General features: G+C 38.2%; 1 protein-coding gene across 1 annotated transcript in view; it reads left to right on the forward strand.

Moving 5' to 3' along the window:
* Positions 1 to 3071: 3071 nt before the first annotated feature.
* eml6 (EMAP like 6) overlaps positions 3072 to 24798 on the forward strand; it is a gene marked incomplete at its 3' end in the record, with an annotated part of 73959 nt that continues 52232 nt past the window's right edge. The window contains exons 1-4 of the mRNA XM_084395852.1: positions 3072 to 3397; positions 22049 to 22208; positions 23108 to 23206; positions 24643 to 24711. Coding sequence (XP_084251978.1) covers positions 3201 to 3397; positions 22049 to 22208; positions 23108 to 23206; positions 24643 to 24711 — 525 coding nt within the window. The 5' untranslated portion in view covers positions 3072 to 3200. The remainder of the gene's footprint in view (positions 3398 to 22048; positions 22209 to 23107; positions 23207 to 24642; positions 24712 to 24798) is intronic.

Consider the following 24798-nt stretch of genomic DNA (forward strand, 5'->3'; position numbering starts at 1 on the left):
ACATAATAGGCAAGGTCGTGAACAGCTCCGAGGAGAAGAACGTCACGGGTTGCCATTTTGTAAAGGGATAGTTCACACAAAAAAAAACAAAAAATCATTATTTACTCACCCATCTCAAGCCATCCAAGGTGAATATGACTTTCTTCTTTCAGCCAAACACAATCAGAGTTATATTAAAATATAACCTGGCTCTTCCCAGCTTTATATGGGAGTGAATGGAGCCTGAGATTTTAAAGCCCAAAAAAGCGCATCCATCCATCATAACAGTAATCCATACGACTCCAGGGGTTAATCCAAGCCAAGAAAAATATACATAATTAGAACTTTATAAACTATAATGACTGCTTTACTGTGTATCTTGCTGACCCCAAACTTTTAGAAAAGTCTCCATACAAGTGAGATATTAAAGAGATCTATTTTTTTCCTTCTGTGTGTGAGAGTTGCTGTATAACTTTCGTGGGGACACCTCATAACACACACACACACACACACACACACACACACCATCTGTGATCTCCATATGTCTGTGATTAGTTCATGAGGTTTACTGATTCAGCGACGGACGCAAGAACGTTTGGAATCAGCACGACTTCCGGTCACGTGACTTCAGCTTTGTCTTAAAGGAAGTTCACATCCTCTATCCCGCTGGGGGAGAAGAATCACATTTGGGATCTGTGTCATATCTGACATTTTCGAAGGAAAGGAGAGCTGTGAAAGAACAGTCTCTGGGCAAAAACATCAATAACTTCGATATCTAGTTTAAAAGTAAAGGGAAAAGATGCCAGTAAAAGGTTTAATGACATTTAAATGGCATTATGTCTGTTTTTGCATAAACCTTCTTGCATATATTTGAGTGTATGTGTTGCTGGTTAGTAATCAGATTACTAGTGTAATTTAATCAGGCTAACTCAAGCTTACCTTAAACCAAGAGACTGATAGTACAAGCAATGCAATCCTCTATCAAGAGTCTCACAACTTACATTTTACTCGGATTTAACACTGTTTTACACACTTAACATGGTTATAGATCTGAGACTGTTGATCTGTAGCATATAATTATTAAACTACTCAGCATTTCTTACCTGTTTCTAATGAAACAGACATTACGTAAAACACTAAGTTATTTTACTCACTTTATTTATATAGCTAGTATCTTTTGAAAGTGTTTACAATATTAATGTGATGTATGTATGATTCATTAAAAATAAATGTATGCTGTAGTCTTTTTTTATACTAATGAACTGATATGAAAGCTGCAGTGTGTGTATGGGTTTTGTGCCGTTAAATGAGCTGTTAATCATCCTCCATTCATTAAGATCTCGACAGATGCACTGAGCTCTTCTCCAGTCACGTGACTCCGTCTTAAGAGCATCAGTGATGTGGGGATTTCCTTCCGCTGGGGATTATGGGATGCTGGGGATGCCCTTCCCGGCGTCCTCTCTGTGACCGTGAACATGTCCAGTCACACGTCAAACACGCTACTGTAGGTTTGTGATTGCATCACGAGCACAGCTTTTATCCATTCGACTATCACATTTGCAGCTGTGCTGTGTTTATTTATTTTTTTATTTTTTATCATAATCATAATGGAATGTTAATGCATTGACAATAGCTGCATTAAATTCGGAATTCTTTAATAATCAAATTTCAAATCTAATTTGATCTTAAATTCTTTCTGGATTCGTATTCGAATTATTTTCAAATTATTGTAAATAATTATACAATTAGAAATACAATCACATTCATTTAAGATTTTCCTAAAATGCTTTTGATATCTCCATACATGCTGTTGTTTAAAATATAATATAACATGAATGTGATATATAATATAATACAATATGATACAATACAATATTACATCAATATAATATAACCTAATATAATATGACATAACATAACATATTTTAAAATAAAAAATACTAATATAATATAATATAATATAATATAATATAATATAATATAATATAATATAATATAATATAATATAATATAATATAATCTTTTTGGTGCCTCTCAGTAGGGATATATAGTAAGAAGACCCGTATGTTCAGCACGTCGGACAGCGCGTGCTGAGCGCTCATGGGATTTGTAGTCATTTTCGTGTGGTTGAGCGTCATTGGAAACCGTTTAGAACTACAAGTCCCATGATTCTTTGCGCGGCGCCGCTCTCTCTGCTCGTAGGCATCATCGGAAACGGGCCACAAGGCGTCGTAGTAACCAAGCCGAATAGGTTACTAGAAACCAGAAATCATATTCTCCAAATTATTACGCCAATAACTCAACTCAAAGCGCCTTTCCTCCCTCGTCGCTGCGCTGACTCCGCGGTGGAGAGATTAATCCTCCTAAAGCAGCTCGCGCGGATCTTCTCCTGCGTTCAGAAGGAGGGTTTTTGCATCTCAGATGATCCAGTGATCCGGATCACGCGAGGAATGGAAGAGTTTGCTTCAGTATCACTGGGAATTGAAGAGCTTTAGGCGAAAGTTGAAGAAGATGAAGACGTTTGCGGGTAAGATCTGATCGTCGGCGCTGTGCACGGTTGAAATCGTGGAGATTTTCGGAAATCCGGGAGGCAAACACGCCGACTTTTGCCCTTTAGAGAAGATTAACACCATGATGGCTTTGAGCTGAAGACCTGAAGTCTCTGCAACCCTTTAAACACGTCCAGACCTCAGCGTGCTGAAAGTGTCCAGCCTGTAGATGATGTTCTAGATGCATTTGGATCAATATATCAGCTGCTAGTTTGTTTGAATGGTAATGCAGATTTACCATGCTCTCTTTAAAGGCTTGTATACTCTAAAGCCTGATGCAATGGCTGGTAGGTGCAACCAACTATCCCACTGACTGTTCTTGACTGTTTCATCTTATGCTGTAGTTGAATTCCCTTTAATTTGGAAAGAAAAAAAGAAGCATTTTTTTCTTGATTTTAGCCTGATTTCTTCATGACACCCATTGGGATCTTCAAACAACCTTCCCAGTACAGGTGACCCAGCCGATGTTCCAGTTATGATGCATGCATGAACTTCCCGAGTGCATTGAATGGTGGCAGTGCCATAGGGTTGGTGGTTAAAGATCCGAAAGCCTGTTCCAGTCCATCACCACTGTGCCCTTGACCCCCAGAGAGAGCGTCCCTGTAGAAAGTCCACTGTTAGTCAGCTAAATGACACGTCTGTGAGTTGTAGAGCATTGCAGATCCCGAGAGCATGGCGGAGAAGACGGCTCCTCGCTGTCAGCTGAGGCTGGAGTGGATTCACGGATACAGAGGACATCAGTGCAGGAATAACCTGTACTACACCGCCGGGAAGGAGATCGTGTATTTCGTGGCTGGAGTCGGAGTGGTCTACAACACCAGAGAACACACACAGAAGTTTTACCTGGGACACAACGACGATATCATTAGGTATGATGTTCTTTATAACATTTATAACCGGAATTTGGGTTACGCTTTATTTGACAGTGCCCATATGTTACATGTAATTACCATAGTGATAACAGTAAATGATGCATAATTACATGCAACTAACCCTCAACCTAATCCTACCCTAACCCTATAGTAAGTACATGTTGCTAATTAATATCACTCAGTACTTAAATATAAATATACACCTTAAAATAAAGTGTAACCGTTTATTTACGGTATTAGTACAACTACATGTACTTACTATAGGGTTAGGGTAGGATTAGGGTTTGGGTTAGGGTTAGTTGCATGTAATTATGCATCATTTACTGTTATTACTATGGTAAGTACATGTAACAAGGACACTGTAAATAAAGTGTAACCGGAATTTGTAACACTGAAAAAATCCCCAAATACCATTTAATTACCATGTAATATTTTCTAAATGCCAAAAAGCATCATGCATACCACGGTAAATTATATGGTAAACATTCAGTGCCATCATATGTCAAGTCAAGTCAAGTCATCTTCATTTATATAGCGCTTTTAACAATGTAGATTGTCTCAAAGCAGCTTTACAGAGATAAATGTATAATTTAACGTAAGATTGTTTTGGCTTTATAGCGGTTCTTTAATAAAGTTATTTTCCAGCTAAAGTTAGTCTTGATTGATTCGCTTCCGTCGCAACGACCACTTGTCCTTAAATTAGGGCCGCCAAGACGACACCATTCTCTCTACACAGACTTCAGCGAACCTGTGAGAAACGCTGATGGCGTTCAGATGCGCATTAAGAACGGGTTCTATAATTATGTGCGTTTGAATATATGTGTGCAGGTTTGGAATTCCCTACAAACCAAGCCTAAACAAATTACTGGTGTTTCCTTATAGTTTTGATTCAGAATTTTATTTTATTTTATCAATTCGGGGTAGATACGCAAATTGAGTTTTCCCGACGACGCGTTATCTGTAGAGTGGGAAAGGGATCCTCCATAGGGAGAGACTAGTTGGCCCTTCAGCACTGCATTGACATCGGGTCCAGGCGAAGGTCCTTCATCAGATCTGGAAACGGCCTGGATCCGGCAGGCTGCGGGAAAACCTTGGGATAAACAAAGACACTAAAATTAGCGTAGATGCCATTCTATATGTAGCAAAGTACCATAATAACGCCATGTTTTTAATGTCATGTGATTTCTTGGAGTATCGTGATGTGACGCATACTGTGGTAATACCATGCTTTTCAGCACGTACCATGGTAATGTCATTGTATTTCTTGGAGTACCATGATATCACAGTATTATGTATAGGCACTATGGTAATACCATCATTATATGTGATGATACCATGTTTTCTGGACATTTACCATGGTAATGTCATTGTGTTCTTTTAAATGCCACAAGTACCATGGTAAACTAATTGCATAATTATTCAGCACCATGTTATGTAACAAAGTTTGATGGTAATACCATGTTTTTGTACCATGGTAATAATGTATTTCTTGGAGTACCATGATATCACAGTATTTTGGACAAGTATTATGGTAATACCATGATTTTTGGACATATACCTTGGTAATGTCATTGTATTTCTTTAAATGCCATAAGATATGATGTAACTACCACGGTAAATTAATATCATAATTATTCAGCATCATGGTATGTAACAAAATTTCATGTTCATGTCACAGTATTCTTTGATATCTACATTCTTTCGAACACATACTATGGGAAAACCATGTTTTTTGGGTCACGTTCCATGATGATACCATGTTTTTAGGACATTTACCATGGTAATGCACTTGTAATCTTTTAAATGCAATGTCATGCAATACCATGGTAAATTAACATATCAACCAGTACCATGATATGTAACAAAGTACCATGAATATGTACCATAGTAATGTCTTTATTGTATTTCTTACCATAGTATTGCCATGCTTTTATTATTTGAAATAGAGTACCATGTGATTTCCCTGATACATGAATAATCATTGATAGTGTACACTCACCTAAAGGATTATTAGGAACACCTATTCAATTTCTCATTAATGCAATTATCTAATCAACCAATCACATGGCAGTTGCTTCAATGCATTTAGGGGTGTGGTCCTGGTCAAGACAATCTCCTGAACTCCAAACTGAATGTCAGAATGGGAAAGAAAGGTGATTTAAGCTACAATTTGCACAAGCTCACCAAAATTGGACAGTTGAAGACTGGAAAAATGTTGCCTGGTCTGATGAGTCTCGATTTCTGTTGAGACATTCAGATGGAGTCAGAATTTGGCGTAAACAGAATGAGAACATGGATCCATCATGCCTTGTTACCACTGTGCAGGCTGGTGGTGGTGGTGTAATGGTGTGGGGGATGTTTTCTTGGCACACTTTAGGCCCCTTAGTGCCAATTGGGCATCGTTTAAATGTCACGGCCTACCTGAGCATTGTTTCTGACCATGTCCATCCCTTTATGACCACCATGTACCCATCCTCTGATGGCTACTTCCAGCAGGATAATGCACCATGTCACAAAGCTCGAATCATTTCAAATTGGTTTCTTGAACATGACAATGAGTTCACTGTACTAAAATGGCCCCCACAGTCACCAGATCTCAACCCAATAGAGCATCTTTGGGATGTGGTGGAACGGGAGCTTCGTGCCCTGGATGTGCATCCCACAAATCTCCATCAACTGCAAGATGCTATCCTATCAATATGGGCCAACATTTCTAAAGAATGCTTTCAGCACCTTGTTGAATCAATGCCACGTAGAATTAAGGCAGTTCTGAAGGCGAAAGGGGGTCAAACACAGTATTAGTATGGTGTTCCTAATAATCCTTTAGGTGAGTGTATATATATCATAATACCATCTAACACCATCACTGTACTTCGGTAGTTTTCCCGTAATTATTGTCTCGTTCTCCAGAATCTGTCTTCGTCTTGTCGACAGCAGTTGTTCCTCAATGATAAAGTTGTGTGTCTCTGATTTGCGCCGATGATATCTGAACATCCGCACACTTATCAGACCGTCGTCTCGCGGACGGATCGATGCTTCCGAGCTTCAGGTCCTGAGACGAGAGGTCACGCTCATGTACTGATGATATCACTCGACAACAGCAGGATTTGAGGAGGAACGGGTTCATATGCAGGATGACCCTGACGGAGGACAGCGCTGGTGTAAAGAGCCTTTTCATGTTGAGCAAATCTGTGCAATCTTCCTCCTGAAGGAGAGAGAGAGAGAGAGAGAGAGAGAGAGAGAGATGGACCGATACGGTGAGAAAGCGACCAGGTTTTTTCTCCCGCTCTCGCCTCCAGGTGAACTCAGTCTGTAAAAGAGGACGCTTGTGTTTCTAGCAAGGTGAAAGACAATTTAAACACACAAGGGACAAACTAAGACGGATCATATCCCAAAGAATATCTCTATTAAAGGGGTGGTATAATGCCCTTTTCACAAGATGTAAAATGAGTCTCTGATGTCCCCAGAGTGTGTGTGTGAAGTTTTAGCTCAAAATACCCCACAGATATTTTTATATAGCATGTTAAAGTTGTCACTTTTTGAGGGTGAGCAAAAACGCACCGTTTTTGTGTCTGTCCCTTTAAATGCAAATGAGCTGCTGGTCCCGGCGCAGGGGGCGGAGCTACAACAGCTTGTGTCCTTTTACCTCACACAGACACACACTGAACATTTCAAAACCTTTTAGCCTTTTATGTTCAAACCGGAGTCAGACAATGATGGAGAGACTCAAGAAGAAGTGACAACATGTAGAAGCAACAGGACATTTCTGAATGGTTAGTTGATGAATTTATGAAGCTGATGTGTAGTTATCTTCTAGTCATTGAATAGCATATTCTGTCTTGATCATCTATAAATCGTGTTCAGGGGGCGGGGTTTATGTAAATTCTAGGGTTGGTGATGTCACTAACCCGGGAGGAATGTGGTGTAGTCTCTACCAGCCGTTTGTTGTAGTCCTTAAAAAGTGATTTCTTTAAAAGCAAATATCTCCCTTTGCTCTGAACTTTGAGCGTTGTAACTTTGCAGATGTTGTTTCTGCTCAAACAGCAACATTACACACTAACTAAAGCTAGAAAAGTCAAATCATAATCAACCACCCCTTTAAACAGCTACAGTAATGTCACTGTATTTCTCGGTGTACCATGATATCAACGTTTTTTTGGACATGTACCATGTAATGCCATAGTATTCTTTTAAATGTGACGATGTATACATTAATTATTCAGTACCATGATAAAGTACCGTGATAATACCATGCTTCCATTTTCGTGGCGTTTTGCATGAAGATTTGGTTTTGTGACAGAAAGCCTATAGCAGATTTAGCAACGTTTGTTCCCATTTGTATTTTCCTAAATGTCAAATCCGAGACTTCCAGGACGAGAGCACAGCACAGGCTCTGTTAGTTCTGTTAGTAATGGGATGCTATTCTTGAATCTGATTCCATTCGCGGCAATTATCGCCTTTCCCGGACGAGTAACGAAGCGTTCGCTGTGGTGTAACGAATCAACGATCCTGTTTGTGTATCATGAGGTTTGATTGGCCTGTGAGACTTCAGCGCAGGATGCTCTCGGGATGGTCTCGGGATGCTCTCGGGACGGTCTCGGGATGCTCTCGGGATGGTCTCGTGATGCTCTCGGGATGCTCTCGGGATGGTCTCGGGATGGTCTCGGGATGCTCTCGGGACGGTCTCGGGATGCTCTCGGGATGCTCTCGGGACGGTCTCGGGATGCTCTCGGGATGGTCTCGGGACGGTCTCGGGATGCTCTCGGGACGCTCTCGGGATGCTCTCGGGACGCTCTCGGGATGGTCTCGGGACGGTCTCGGGATGCTCTCGGGACGGTCTCGGGATGCTCTCGGGATGCTCTCGGGACGCTCTCGGGACGGTCTCGGGATGCTCTCGGGATGCTCTCGGGATGCTCTCGGGATGCTCTCGGGATGGTCTCGGGATGCTCTCGGGATGGTCTCGGGATGCTCTCGGGATGCTCTCGGGATGGTCTCGGGATGCTCTCGGGATGGTCTCGGGATGCTCCCGGGATGCGGGAGGAATGACGTTATGCCGAGGTGTCTTGTTTTAGGCTGAGCTTACTAATGATGGATTTAGTAATTAGTGTTAATTGTGTCAAGCGTCCCGACTCCTCGTTTAGCAGAGCTCTGTAATGTGCCGATAAACAGCACTCGTGTTTCTGCAGTTATTGTTTATGTTTATGGAAACTCTGACATTCAGTGTTTGCTTTTGCTGGATTATATTATATTAGAGCAAAGTAAACACACACACACACACTCTCTCTCTCTCACACACACACACACACACACACACTCTTACACACACACTCACTCACACACACTCTCACACACACTCACTCTCACACACACTCACTCATACCCATACACACACACACTCGCTCTCACACACACACACACACACTCTCACACACACACACACACACACACACACTCGCTCTCACACACACACTCACACTCTCACTCACTCACTCACACACAATCACACATACACACACACATACGCACACTCTTACACACACAAACAAACACTCACACATACACACTCTTACACTCACACACACACACACACACACACACACACACACACACACACAAACTCTCTCTCACACACTCACACTCAAACACACACTCTCTCACACACTCACACTCAAACACACACTCTCTCACACACTCAAACACACACTCACACACTCACACACATACACAATGGTCATGGTTGGCGTAGACTGAGGAGAGAGTATATTAACCCAGTTTATCTCGCTGCCTGAGGGGAAACTTTGCTATTAAAAGTCATATTAAAAGTACTGTGACAAACACACGTTGTGCCAGTGGCGCATGTCGTATAAAAGTATAAAATGTGCTTTTACTGCAGTGAAGAGCCGCATCTAATGAAGTTCATGTCATTCTGGGCTGCATTAGAGCCGTCTGGTGTTTTATTCAACAGTTATTCGAGGTGTTTAAGTGAATCTGCACTAATGTTAGGACGCATTTACATTACATCCTTCAGGTGACCCAATTCCAGATTGTGACCCACGAACACGTGAGCAGGAAAAATGCACCTGGATTCAGATGTTCTCAGATCAGTTTCAGGCATCTTTTCATATGTGAATATAAATCTGATGTGAATCGAATACGTGCATTTGCGTCTGCCATGTAAACAGTCCAACCGTGATCACATGACTCTTTTCAGTGAGGATTCATAAGACAAAGCATGTGTAAGTTCATAAGTCGACACCATTGCTGAGTATTTCCTCCTTAAAACTGCAGTGAACCAAAGACAGTCTCAAACACACGCTTTGAAATCGCTGGTGTTTCTGACGTCACAAACTACCTTGTAACCAATCAGATCAACGTGTGATCGTCAACCAGTGGATCTCTGAGCTGAGTGAGTGAGTGGAGGCGGGGCTCATTTGCATATTCATAGAACCACGTATACTAAATGAGGCGAGGGTGTCGAGTTACATTCAAGCTATTTTAAGAAATTTTTTCAAGGAAAAACATTTAAATATGTCATTATGGTGATCAAAGATGAGTTTTAAGGGAAAAAATGATGGACTACAGGAGGACTTTAAGACATTAAGATATTATTTATTCTAGGTTCTTTAAAGCACCAGTTAATAGATGGTTTTCTGAAGACCTATGTTGAAATAGCTGCTGTTTTATTAAAGGGTTAGTTCACCCGAAAATGGAAGTTCTGTCAGTAATTATTCGCCCTCATGTTGTTCCAACCCCGTTAGACTTTCGTTCATCTTCAGAACACAAATTAAGATATTTTTGATGAAATCTGAGAGCTGTCTCACTCCTCCATAGGCTTCTCTGTAATCGAGATCTGCCATCCCAGAAAAGTTAGTAAAGACAATGTTTAAAATAGTCCCAGTGGCTCAACCGTAAGTTTATCAAGTGATGAGAATACTTTCTGTGCGCAAAAACAACAAAAATAACGACTTTATTCAACTCTTCTGGGTTGTACATCAGAACGGAGGCTCTCTATTGGCCAGCATCACACGCATCAAAAAAGTCTTTATTTTTGTTGTTTTTGCGCACAGAAAGTATTCTCGTCACTTGATAAACTTACGGTTGAGCCGCTGTAGTCACTGGACTATTGTCTTTACTAACTTTTCTGGGATGGCAGATCTCGATTACAGAGAAGCCTATGGAGGAGTGAGACAGCTCTCAGATTTAATCAAAAATATCTTCATTTGTGTTCTGAAGATGAACGAAAGTCTTACGGGGTTGGAACAACATGAGGGCGAATAATTACTGACAGAATTATCATTTTTAGGTGAACTATCCCTTTAACGTCTAGATTAATAGCCCATGTGTGCTGACTGAAGTAAAGCCGCTCTGTTTGAGTCATGAAGGGCGAGTGTCGGGTCTCTTCTCTGACCCGAACGCTGTGAGATCAGCTGAGCGTTTGAGCTCTGAACAGGAGGCAGACGCTCCTGATTCACTGTGAGCTCAGACTCGTGTAACCCGGGACTGACACGCTCAAATGTCTCGTGGTGGTTTTGTATATGCATGATTTTCAGAGCTCATTACGACTAAAACAATCATTTCATTAAAGCTCTCGTCGTTGGAGATGCGTTCATAATTGCATTATTCTAATGAACAGACCCCTGCTCACTCACTGCTTTCTGCAGCTCTTAAAAATAGCACAGAATTATTATTTTCTTGAGCAAGTGCAAATGGACATTTTAATTTAATTTGATTTTAAGTGATGGGAATTTAAATTAATTTATACCACTGCACCGTTGATGCATTTTTAGACTCTTAATAGAGCTGTTGATTAATTAATTTGACTATTACAGCTTCATATCAGTAAAGGTGTCTGTTTAATATGGAAGCTTGTTTCCACAGCAGAACACAAAATAAAAAAAGGTAACTGCGCCTTTTTAAACTCTCAATTCTGACTTTTTATCAATTCTGACTTTTTATCTCGCAATTCTGACTTTATATCTCACAATTCTGACTTTATATCTCGCAATTCTGACTTTATATCTCGCAATTCTGACTTTATATCTCGCAATTCTGACTTTATATCTCGCAATTCCTTTATATCTCGCAATTCTGACTTTTTATCAATTCTGACTTTATAACTCGCAATTCTGACTTTATATCTCGCAATTCTGACTTTATATCTCACAATTCTGACTTTATATCTCGCAATTCTGACTTTTTATCAATTCTGACTTTTTATCAATTCTGACTTTATATCTCGCAATTCTGACTTTTGATCAATTCTGACTTTATATCAATTCTGACTTTATATCAATTCTGACTTTATATCTCGCAGTTCTGACTTTTGATCAATTCTGACTTTATATCAATTCTGACTTTATATCTCGCAGTTCTGACTTTTGATCAATTCTGACTTTATATCAATTCTGACTTTATATCAATTCTGACTTTATATCTCGCAATTCTGACTTTTGATCAATTCTGACTTTATATCAATTCTGACTTTATATCTCGCAATTCTGACTTTTTGTCAATTCTGACTTTATATCTCGCAATTCTGACTTTTTGTCAATTCTGACTTTATATCTCGCAATTCTGACTTTTGATCAATTCTGACTTTATATCAATTCTGACTTTATATCTCGCAGTTCTGACTTTTGATCAATTCTGACTTTATATCAATTCTGACTTTATATCAATTCTGACTTTATATCTCGCAATTTTGACTTTATATCAATTCTGACTTTATATCTCGCAGTTCTGACTTTTGATCAATTCTGACTTTATATCTCGCAATTCTGACTTTATATCAATTCTGACTTTATATCTCGCAATTCTGACTTTTGATAGATTCTGACTTTATATCAATTCTGACTTTATATCAATTCTGACTTTTGATCAATTCTGACTTTATATCTCGCAATTCTGACTTTATATCTCGCAATTCTGACTTTTGATCAATTCTGACTTTATATCTCGCAATTCTGACTTTATATCTCGCAATTCTGACTTTTTATCAATTCTGACTTTATATCTCGCAATTCTGACTTTATATCTCGCAATTCTGACTTTTTATCAATTCTGACTTTATATCAATTCTGACTTTATATCAATTCTGACTTTTTATCAATTCTGACTTTATAGCAATTCTGACTTTATATCTTGCAATTCTGACTTTTGATCAATTCTGACTTTTGATCAATTCTGACTTTATATCATGCAATTCTGAATTTATATCTCGCAATTCTGACTTTATATCACAATTCTGACTTTATAACACACAATTCTGACTTTATATCAATTCTGACTTTATATATCGCAATTCTGAGAAAAAAAGTCAAGACAAAAATATAGCCTGTATATCGTGGCCAAAGTTAAGAATTCGTTCACTCGGTTTAGTAAATCATGACCTCGTTGTCTTAAAATCTATAAAAATGTCTATAAAATTAATATACATTTACTTGAGAAGCAAACTTACTAAAGATATTAAGTCCTGGTTAATGTAAAAATCATCATTGAGAAAAAATATCTGTCAGTGGGGCAAGAAAAATAAACTTCACTTCATTTTTAATGCATTTTTCAGAAAACAACTTAATATCTTAAGTAATTTTGCTTCTCCAGTAAATGCATCTTGATTTAAGAGTGTTTAGATGTGTGTGACCCTGGATCACGTCACCAGTCTCGAGTCGCACGGGTTTATCTGAGGCAATAGCCAACAATACAGTGTATGGGTCAAAATTATCCATTTTTCTTTTATGCCAAAAATCATGAGGATATTCAGTAAAGATCATGTTCCATGAAGATATTTAGTAAATTTCCTACCGTAAATATATAAAACATGTATTTGTGTGAGTGAGTGCAGCACAATCGTGAACATAAATGAACAACTTTAAAGGAGATTTTCTCAATGTTTCGATTTTGTTGCACCCTCAGATTCCAGATTATCAATAGATGTATCTCGACCAAATATTGTCCTATCCTGACAAACCACACATCAATGGAAAGCTTATTTATTCAGCTTTCAGATGATGTATACATCTCAATTTCATAAAATTACCCATGTGACTGGTTTTGTGATCCAGGGTCTCATTTGTGCTGGAAAGCAAGACAGAAATACTGAGGAAGAACATCATTTTTTTGCAGTTATTCTTGTAGTTTTGATCTTACTGTATATTATGCTTAAGACTAGTATTTCTTTGTTTAGCATCGTATCAAAAACCTTTGGCTGGTTGCAGGTCTCAGACAGCTGGAATTATTTCTGGCATTTCCGAATGCGCTCTTGTCACGACAGCGGTCAGACGTCCCACTTCACTGCACAAAGACTTCAGCACATCTCTCTCTCTCTCTCTCTCTCTCTCTCTCTCTCTCTCTCTGGCATGCTTATCATCCGCTCTTCATTTTCCCTCTCAGCTTCTTCCCTGTAGGCCGGCAGTCACTGGTGTTCATTTGACTGCAGATCCTTCCCAGAATCCTTCAGCTGTTCACTGACTCACAGGGGTCCAGCACTCAACCCAGAGAGGGTCATGGGTAATAATCGCCCACAGGCGTCCCGAGACACATGACCATCCGCACACATGCTGACGGAAACATGTCCGGGAAAATACAAGAAATTACACTGTGCATGAAGAAAATTAAATTTTGTTATTGTTGTTTTTGCATTGAGATATTTGATAATTAATTCCTTTGTCCTTGTCTTTAGATTCTCTTTGAAGTGCGCTGTGAAAAATGAAATTATAAGTCGTGACAACATGTGTTTTTCCATCGCTTTAACTCGTCAAAATAAGTTAAGCAATTTATAACTTAAGTTATACAAGATTAAACACATCCAAGTCAGTTTAATGTAATTTAAGTTGAAATGACTTACACATCCAAGTTGATTGTACTTAAAAATATAAGGAAGCAACATTTTTTTATAGTGATTAATTTTAGCATCATCAACACTGTAAAAAAAATCTATTTTTGGAAGTTTAATACTATTTCAGTCTTTGCGTCAAAATTGCAAGTTTAATTCAATGGACGTTCCCAGAACTTTGAAGGCAAATGTTCTTCCAGTATCGTTAATTCAAAGTTATTTTGTCTTTAATAATGTTCTCAAAACGTCAGCGTCATTCGTGGGACGTTTTTTCTGAAAGGTTTTAGTTCATCTTACATTATTTAAATGTTGCTGCTTGTTTCAGAGAACATTCAAAAGTAACACTTGCACAATTTTAAAGTGGAATGTTCCCTTAGTTCATATATCCAGACAAAAATAAAAAACATTTAACTCTTTCCCCGCCATTGACAAAGTTTTCCGTCAGTCCGTGTTTCCAGTGTTATACTGTAGGGGGCGCTGTTACACATCTACTGAAAGAGTTCAGAATCTCCTGATCAAAACACAGGAGAAGAAGAAGCAGAAACAAGCGATAGAAGCGTTGCGGACACACATGTGAAATAACCTCCCTGGCCCTGTCCCAAATGGCACACTTCATATGCACTTTCGGTCTTGTGGACTTACAATGGCTGCCACGTGTCCGATAAGTCCGTGAGACCGTAGGGTGTCCCATTTGTCATTTTAGGCCTCAGAAGGGTGTTTGCGAGTGTCCCCTTTGCGGTCGATATGTGCCCTCGATGCGCACCTTTGCGTAGACCACGAGTGCTTAGGGTGCCATTTGGGACAGGGCCCCAGTCTCTCTCTTGAAACCAACACGGAAGTGAATTAAACGGCAATTCATCGACTGGCCACTAGAGACCGGCTGCAAAAGTGAGTCAAATCTGCATCTCCCGCATGTTAAAATGCCCAACTTTACAGCAGAAATAAACATGTTTACAGCCTGGAGCAAAAAGTGGCTTTGGTCTATACAGCTAATGTTGCCCTTCATGACGACTGTGAGGAGGGTGAATTTTTTTTTAACTCATCTTTTTAAATTATATTAAGCCTTAAAGTTCTGCATAATTAAGGGTGTGTCCACGTTTGAGTGACAGGTGGATTCCCGCTGCTGTGGTCATTAGTCATCATTAGCCGTTTGTCTGCTGTCTGTTAGCCGTCACGTTACCTCAGCTCATCGTCTGACTGTAAAAATAAATAAATCCGGGAGTGACGCTGCCAAGATGGCGACGGTCGGCCACGCCCACTTTAGGCTTCTGCAGAAACCTACGGGTGACGTCACGGACACTACGTCCATATTTATGTACAGTCTATGAAAATAACACGATCGTCAAGCATTAAACAGCATACGCTGGCGGGGAAAGAGTTAAAGGAGTCATAATGTAGAAATTTCACTTTTCCACGAGAATCAATGTATGTTATGATTGCATAATGATTGTACACTGGCCGGGAAGCCGATATTTAAAAGTGAAGCGTTTGTTTACCTCAGGGTTTGTAAAATAGGCCACGTGCACGCGCACGAAAAAACGAGATTTTGATTTCTTCCCCCTCTTGACGTCAAGACGGGGGAGGATATACCAAATATGGACACCGCAAACCTATGCCGCGGGAAGCCCGCCCCTCTCCCCCTCTCCCCCTCAGATTCAGTTTTCAGTTTAGTCGACTCGCGAAAGATGGAGAAACCGAGTGCACACCTGAGATGCTCTGTGGGTGACTGCCACAAACAACATGCAAATGTGTTTTATCTACCAAAAACGGACGAAACTATCAGGGAACAGTGGATGAAATTCATTTTTAATGACGCTGTCCCAACAACTCTTTCAAGTGGCGTATCGTTAGGTGTGTGTGCTAAACATTTTACACCGGAATCATTTACAAATTTGGGGCAATATCAGGCGAACTTGGCCTCGAAGCTCCGTTTGGGAAAAGGTGCCATCCCAACCATCAGGGACTTGCCAGAAATTGAAAAGGTAAGACTGTGTTTTTATTGCTCTACTGTGGTTAACAAATAGCAGCTAACTGCTAATGCGGCTATTGTATGTAACTTTACCTTCGAGGTAAACACGGGGAATGGACTCTACGAATGCTAGCCACATCTTTCCACTTTGTTTTACACTAGCAGCTACAGTAGTGACGGTACAGGAGTCCATGCTCAGTGGCTAAAACTGTTTAAATGCAAGTATAACATCACGTTGCATGTCTAAAGAAGAAACATATTGAATGTCTAAATAACCACAACGTGAAACAAGGCAAAAACACCACATGATAGTAAAAATCTCAAAACCACTGTAAGCTGATAAAAAAAAAAAAACTACATCTCCGTTAATGTAATCTACATTAAATAAAAGGTAAATTTATGTGGGAGAAAATAGCAACACACGTTTTTGCTCGAACTGATGTTAATGTATGTCTCAGTCAAAATGATTGTCTTTACCATTCAGAGACATCTTGATGTAGACGTGCATCCAACAACTCTACATCTTCCCTTTCCAGCTCTGGTTCAGAGTCCGGCTCAAACATGTACGGTTGAATCCCATATGTCGCGGCCGGGTCGGGTTCTGACAACTTGCGCCATGTCAGTTTGTAATGATGCTGAAGTTACCTGCGGTGTCAACCCCCCTCCTTCCTGCAACCAATCAACGCGCCCCTCATTTGCATTATTATAATGACCGTCCACGACAGCCAAAACATCGCATCAGATCTCGCGAGACAATAATGCCTTTAGAAATAAGGGTCTGAGGGGCTCTGTGTTGATTTTTTTTCCACTTTTCTTTTTTAGAAGTGCCTGAAAGACTATAATAGAGCATTGGGTACCAAAGTTAAAACAACATTATGACTCCTTTAAAAAACTGGACGTTTTGAACTTTCAGGAAATATGTTAGCAAAACGTTCTTAGAGTATATTTTAGATTTTTCTTTGTAATTATTTGTGAAATTTACTAGCAATTTCTGAGTGTTTTTTTTATTCTTCTTCAATTAAACAGAATTGCACAAATAAACACTCAGATAGTTTCACTCTATTTATTTTATGCAATATATAATTTAAAATCTTTGTATCAATGTGTGTTTTGCGAGATTCATTGGACTCTATTCAGGCCAAAGCATCTGTTCCACAGCGTCGAGTATTAGATTTAGCTGCGATATCTGATGTTTTTCACACACTCTTTTATCTGGAGTGTGAAAAGCCTTGATTCGATCAATGAGTTGCAGCTGCTGGGCTTTCAGAGCCGCTGATGTTAAAGTCACGCTCACTCTTTCCTCTTTCATCACTCACACGCTTAATGGAGTTTCACACTTATGATCCATTTATGATGAACTTTGTGTTTTCGGAGTAATGAAAATAGACACAAACTAGATTCCCTGTGCAAAACTCGTCGTGTTGTGTGTCTTTGATACTGTTGCATAAACCGTGTGAAATGAGTTACATATACGACAAAGCTTCATACTTAGTTTTAGGGTGAGTGTGAAATGAATGTGTGAGAAATGTTCATATTGAGATCTCAGGCTTTGATTGAAGATTTGGTTTCTAGAGTTTTAGACTGTGTTGATGATATTGGTAACTAAATCTATTAAAAAACATCTTTAACTCAAATAACCTGAAAATATACATATTAGATGAAAACATAAAAAACTGATGACAATTAGAAATGTTGTTGTGGCAACTAAGTGAACTCTTTTTAAGTTGAAGAACTATGACTAAGAAAATAAAATAACAATACGTTGAAGCTTTACAGAAATATGTACTAATAATAATGATAAAAGAATATAACAAAATTACTCAAATTAAAATGAAAATATAAAAGCTACTTCAAAATATTAATAAATAGTATCATATAAATAATGCTAAAATGACACTGGTTTAATACAAAACATTTTCCTTCTCTAATGTGATGCATTTCAGAGGAAAATTTAGATTCAATGAGGGAAAAGAATTTGATTGGATGGTAAAAATGTGATTTCTTGCAATTGATGTTTATAAAGTGAAGGGGTCAGTTTTGATGTCATTTTGACTTTTAAAAGCTCTTTATGTAGAATTTGACTTAAAAGCTCTTTATGTAGAATTTGACTTAAAAGCTCTTTATGTAGAATTTGACTTAAAAGCTCTATATGTAGAATTTGACTTAAAAGCTCTATATGTAGAATTTGACTTTTAAAAGCTCTATATGTAGAATTTGACTTAAAAGCTCTATATGTAGAATTTGACTTAAAAGCTCTATATGTAGAATTTGACTTAAAAGCTCTATATGTAGAATTTGACTTTTAAAAGCTCTTTATGTAGAATTTGACTTAAAAGCTCTTTATGTAGAATTTGACTTTTAAAAGCTCTATATGTAGAATTTGACTTTTAAAAGCTCTTTATGTAGAATTTGACTTTTAAAAGCTCTTTATGTAGAATTTGACTTTTAAAAGCTCTATATGTAGAATTTGACTTTTAAAAGCTCTATATGTAGAATTTGACTTTTAAAAGCTCTTTATGTAGAATTTGACTTTTAAAAGCTCTATATGTAGAATTTGACTTTTAAAAGCTCTTTATATAGAATTTGACTTTTAAAAGCTCTTTATGTAGAATTTGACTTTTAAAAGCTCTTTATGTAGAATTTGACTTTTAAAAGCTCTATATGTAGAATTTGACTTTTAGAAGCTCTTTATGTAGAATTTGACTTTTAAAAGCTCTATATGTAGAATTTGACTTTTAAAAGCTCTTTATGTAGAATTTGACTTTTAAAAGCTCTATATGTAGAATTTGACTTAAAAGCTCTATATGTAGAATTTGACTTTTAAAAGCTCTATATGTAGAATTTGACTTTTAAAAGCTCTTTATGTAGAATTTGACTTTTAAAAGCTCTATATGTAGAATTTGACTTTTAAAAGCTCTTTATGTAGAATTTGACTTTTAAAAGCTCTTTATGTAGAATTGAGAAACCCGTGTTATAGCGCCACCGGTGGCTGTTCAGTGGAACTGCAGCTCTGACTGCTCGCGCTCGCACTCGTTCATCACATAGAAGTAAAAAATAAAAACTTTTGCAGCGATATACTGTTAACGAACATCCCGACGCCGTCCACTGCTGAGAGCGACTTTAGATGAATATGTAAATATGTGCTGATCTTTCCTCTCAATAACAGAATAAACACACAGAAATGAGAAAGCATCAGTTCAGAAGCATCTGATCATAGTGTGTGTGTGTGTGTGTGTGTGTTTACAGCGGATCTGAGATTCATCATGTCCACAGATGAGCTCATTAAAATCACACAGTTATGATAGTCTGATTATAAAGTATATTTGAGACTGTAGACTATATAGATCTGACTATGAGACTATAGTTTGAATTAATCCATGACACACATTAACATTACAGCAGAACGGCTCTTTCAGAGTATTATCCTGAACATTGTATAAGCATTCGCTGGTTTCGTGTGTCGTTGAACGGATACGAGGCTCTCGGGCGTAAATGTCACATGCTTTCGATTTTCAACCCGAGTCCTTCATATAAACATCAGTCTACAGACTTTCATAGATAACATAAGGAGTCGGGGAAGATCTCGTTTTTAAGTGCAAGCTGTTCACACACTGGCGATAAAAAAGCAATTAATGCATGAAAAGTCTTAAATATTGCCCCTTTAAGCAACAGTCTTGGTGATTTAATGTCATTGCTGTCTAGGAGAAGCAATTAAGATATTAAAGCGATCTCATTAGTGATTTTTCCTCACTGTGGGTTGTTATTTGCACATATGTGGTAACACACACACACACACACACACACACACACACACAGGCTTGATGGCAGCACAGAACCGCATTGGCACACAGCACAGCTGCTGGCTGGGGTTTTATGCCAGTGGACATGGAGAGACTTTGATCGTTCTGCAACTCTCTGACACACACACGCACACACACACACACACACACACACACACACACACACACACACACACACACACACACACACACACACACACACTGAGGCAGTTTAGCCCTGTTTAATCAGCCTTTGATCTGCGATTGAGAGGAAACTCCTGCCCCGTTGCCCCTGCTGGGACTGTAGTGAATGCCATGCGCTCTTTTACTGTAAATCACTGTGAATCTGCACTTTGCTCCTGCTATTATCATGCATTATATTTATTAAAGCATTAAACTGACCGAGGCAATGCATGGCAATCCTTTTACCACAGTATAGCAGTGATTGTTAAATAAAAAAATTCGGAATTGTAATATATATATATATATATATCGTAACAATACATAAAAAAACTGTCAAAAAATTACAAAAGCAAATAACTCTACTTAACCTTTAACTAAAATGAAATAAACTGGACATTATAAAAAAATAAAATATTTTTTTATTAATAAATAATATATAAAAATAAATCTAATTTAAAATAATAATAATTACTATAATATCATATAAATAATACTAAATTAACTCATAATAATTAATAAATCAAATGAAATACAGATGAAAAAATACAAATGACTAAAAATTAAGTTACTAATTTAATGACAATTAATTCCATATAGAAAGTTACAAATATTTAAAAAACTGTAAAAATAAAAGCTAATTCAAAATAATAAATACTATAATAGCATAATAAATAATAATAAATAAAATATAGATGAAAAACAAAAATACTAAAATTTAAAAAGGTACTACAATTAATTCTATATAGAAAATATATAAATAATTAATTAATTCAAAATTACAATAAATACTATAATAGTATATAAATAATACTAAAGTGCTTTAAAAATAGCATATATAAAATGTCTCTACTGTTGACTGAACTTCCTGTTTCAAAATGAAGAATGTCAACACAGAAACAAAATGAGCATTTTCTGTCTTTATTTTGTCTAAATAATTGGGCTGATTAGGCCACATGTGTGTTTGTGTGGCAGCGATCTCAGTCTCTGACAGGTTTATCTGCCTGGACTCCTGAAGAGCGTCCCTGAGCGCCGTCACCGTGGCAGAGCCGTTGCCTTGGAGAGAGTCAGCTCTGTTCCTCTTTATGATCATCTTCCTGTTGGAGGAGAAGTGAGCGGAGGCTCAGTGTTGACAGAAGCACTCGTCTCATACATGCAGGGCTGATCCGGCTGTGGCTTCCTCACACACACTTTCATTTGTGTGTTTAGTCACGTAATCACACTTTTCTGTGTTCATGTATGGCTCTGGATTAAATGAGATTCATTTCATTCCTTACAATCATCTTTACGTCTCATATTCAGACTTTTGACGCATTTTATTTGGACCAAGAACGGCCACTTTTTGATTGTTTGTTTGTATTGGTTTTTATTTTTTTGGTGGGCTGGCACATAAATCAGAAGATTAAAGACAAATATTTTTAAGTTCTAAATGATCTGTTCTGTCAAAAATAATAAGTACTAATATTGTATAATATTTGAATTATTATATAGAAATATGAAAAAAAAATTCTAAATTTGCTGTTCTTTATATATACACTGTAAAAAATTTGTAACACTCCCCAATCAAAAATTTCAATTGACCGATAACATCTAAATTTTTCAATTGGCCCAAGTGAAAATCTGTACATTTAATTTTAGAATTTACAGAATTTCACTTGGGCCAATTGAAAAATTTAGATGTTATCGGTCAATTGAAATTTTTGATTGGGGAGTGTTACAAATTTTTTACAGTGTATATATGCTGCTGATTATTGATGCTGATGCTAATTACTGATGCTTTTGCTCTAGGCAGGAGGAGCTGGGGAGGTGGAGGGGTTCAGAGCAAATCTGAAAAGACTTTCTTTCTTTCTTTCGGTGTAACTCACAGCATGTGTCTCTTGTGTTCTCAGTCTAGCGCTGCATCCGGATAAGATCCAGGTGGCCACAGGTCAGGTTGGGAAGGATCCGTATATCTGTGTGTGGGACTCTTACACACTGACGACGGTGTCCATCCTGAGAGACGTTCACACACACGGTGTGGCTTGTCTGGCCTTCGACGCCGACGGGCAGGTGAGACAAAACACTCCCGAATCCGTTCCAATAAGGAGCTTTCGCACCGGAGGAACCTTTTCATGGTTCCTAGAACTATTGGTGGAAGTTCCCGGTTATTGGCGTGTTCACACTGCAGGAGGAAACGATTTTAGTTCTAGGAGGAACTCATTTACTCCTACTTCAGAGTCGGTCTAAACCAGCGCTATAGGAACTACAGTGACGTTAGTGTTCACTGATTGGCCGAACACACGCGAAACACCAGCACCAGTAAACACAGATTATAGCCTATATATTTACTCCACAAACTAACTCTACGAACATGTAAAACAGTCATAGATGAGCCTCTTAATCTTTACACTGAGAAGAAAATCCAACACAGCTTTGAAGAGACCAAGAGAAACATGATCATGTATTTCTGCTCATCAACACTGGACATCAACACACGCCATACGCCAATAACTCTTCATTAATGTCTACTTTCTCTGTATAACAGTTCTATCTAATGACGTATTAGACAGGAGTGTTAGACAGATCGTACACTAATGAACACGGAGAATGCGAGCACTGTTTGCTCTGGCGTTCTCAGCGCCGTCAAAATAAAAGTCACAACAACAAGCGCGACTTACGTCACTTCAGAGTTCCTACGAATGCAACCAGGAAAACGTTCCCAGGGGAACCATTAATTCTCGGGGAACCACCATGATGGCTAGTTCCTAGAACTACCCGGTGCGAAAGCCCCTATAATGACTTTGCTGGAATACTTGATTCTGATTGGTCAGTTGCGGCATTCTCAAATATTTTTGTATAACGAGACTAACATAATCATTGACCAGTTGAATATGAACATGTTTTTTGTCATATTTAGTAACTGCTTCTAACTGCTTATTTTCTCCTGTCATTTGTATTTGAATAATCAGCGTTTAGCTTCGGTGGGGCTTGATGCCAAAAACACGGTGTGCGTTTGGGACTGGAAAAAAGGGCGTGTCTTAGCCACCGCCACGGGACATTCTGATAGGGTAAGAGAGAACGCACTGATCTTCGGTGCCGATATCAGTCCAGCATTTTATTCATAATGTCAGAAAGATCTAGTGCACAAAGTAAAAAAAAATGCATACGGTTCACACATGGTATGACTGTTTCCATAGCAACAGATGCAACACCTCAGTGATGTGAATGGATAACTGTTAAGAGCGTTATGAATAACTTATTGTGTTATGTTTCAATATAGAGGAGCATTTCAATGCATGAACTGACAGATAGAGTATGTTTTCTAATCTGAAACACACACACACTCTCACTCACACACACACACACACACACACACACACACACACGCACACACACACACAGGCTGAAGGCGCAGCTGAGATGACAGAAAAGCTTAGTGAAGATCCACAGACACCAGAAAACTCCCTAAGGTGCCATTAAAACCCTGCAGCTCTGTGTGTGTGTGTGTGTGTGTGTCTCTGCTGTTCCAGCTCAACAACTGCACTGCCACGACTGCCAAAATCTAAACTGCCGATGGAATATAAAAGCAATTTGTAATTTATATATTTTGCATTTCACATTTATGCATTTGGCTGATGCTTTTATCCAGAGCCACTTACATTGCATTCAAGGTATACAGTATATCGTTCATGCATTCCCTGGGATTTAAACACATGAAGCTCTACGGTTTGAGCAACAGGAATGCTTATGTTTATTTGCAGATAATGAATGCCAATAATAAAGAAATCAGACTGTTTGAATAGATAAATGCATAGTTTATAGCTTGTATGCATGCATTGTTCTTATTGCATTTGTACATTAATCCTTTACATTTAAATGTATGCATTTGACAGATGCTTTTATCCAAAGCAACTTGCATCGCATCCAATGTGTATAATTTATCAGAATATTTGAAATATAATTGCATAGTTTATTATTGAAAAATATTTGGAAAGAAGAAAAATCATGTTGATTAAAAGGCTTCATGTATTGTTGTTGTCATTCAATTAAATGGTTAAATTATAGGCTAATTAGCGAGCTTGACTATAATTATTGCTCATACTTATGGTTAGGGATTTTTCAAAACCTTCATACAATACCTAGTGCATCATTGTTTGTGTATTATGCATTCAAGTTGTACAATTTATCAGTATAATAGTGAAGGAATCAGAGACTATCTAAAAGAAAAATGTATAGTTTAAAATTAAGGACAAGAAAAATATAGTTGAATAAAAGGCTCCATCCATTGTTCTTATTGCAAATTGTTAAATTATTAGCTAATTAACAAGCATCACTGTAATTATTGCTCATGCCTTATGGTTAGGGATTTTTCAAAAACGTCATGCAATACCTAGTGCATGTTTGTTTGTGCATTGATTTATGATTATTCTGTTAGATCAAGTTTGGTGCTAATGTTGTGGAGGTGTTGACGTGTTTATTCCACCTCTTTGTGCTGCGGTTTCAGATCTTTGATATTTCCTGGGACCCGTTTGTGCTGCACAGGCTGGTGAGCTGCGGAGTCAAGCACATTAAAGTGAGTCTAACCCCTGAGACAAGTTCATTCCAAACCAAGATGATTCCTGCGCTCTCGGGAATAAATAAATGAGGCATCAGCGGAAAG

Source organism: Rutilus rutilus, assembly GCF_951802725.1.
Source record: "Rutilus rutilus genome assembly, chromosome: 22".
Classification (NCBI taxonomy): domain Eukaryota; kingdom Metazoa; phylum Chordata; class Actinopteri; order Cypriniformes; family Leuciscidae; genus Rutilus; species Rutilus rutilus.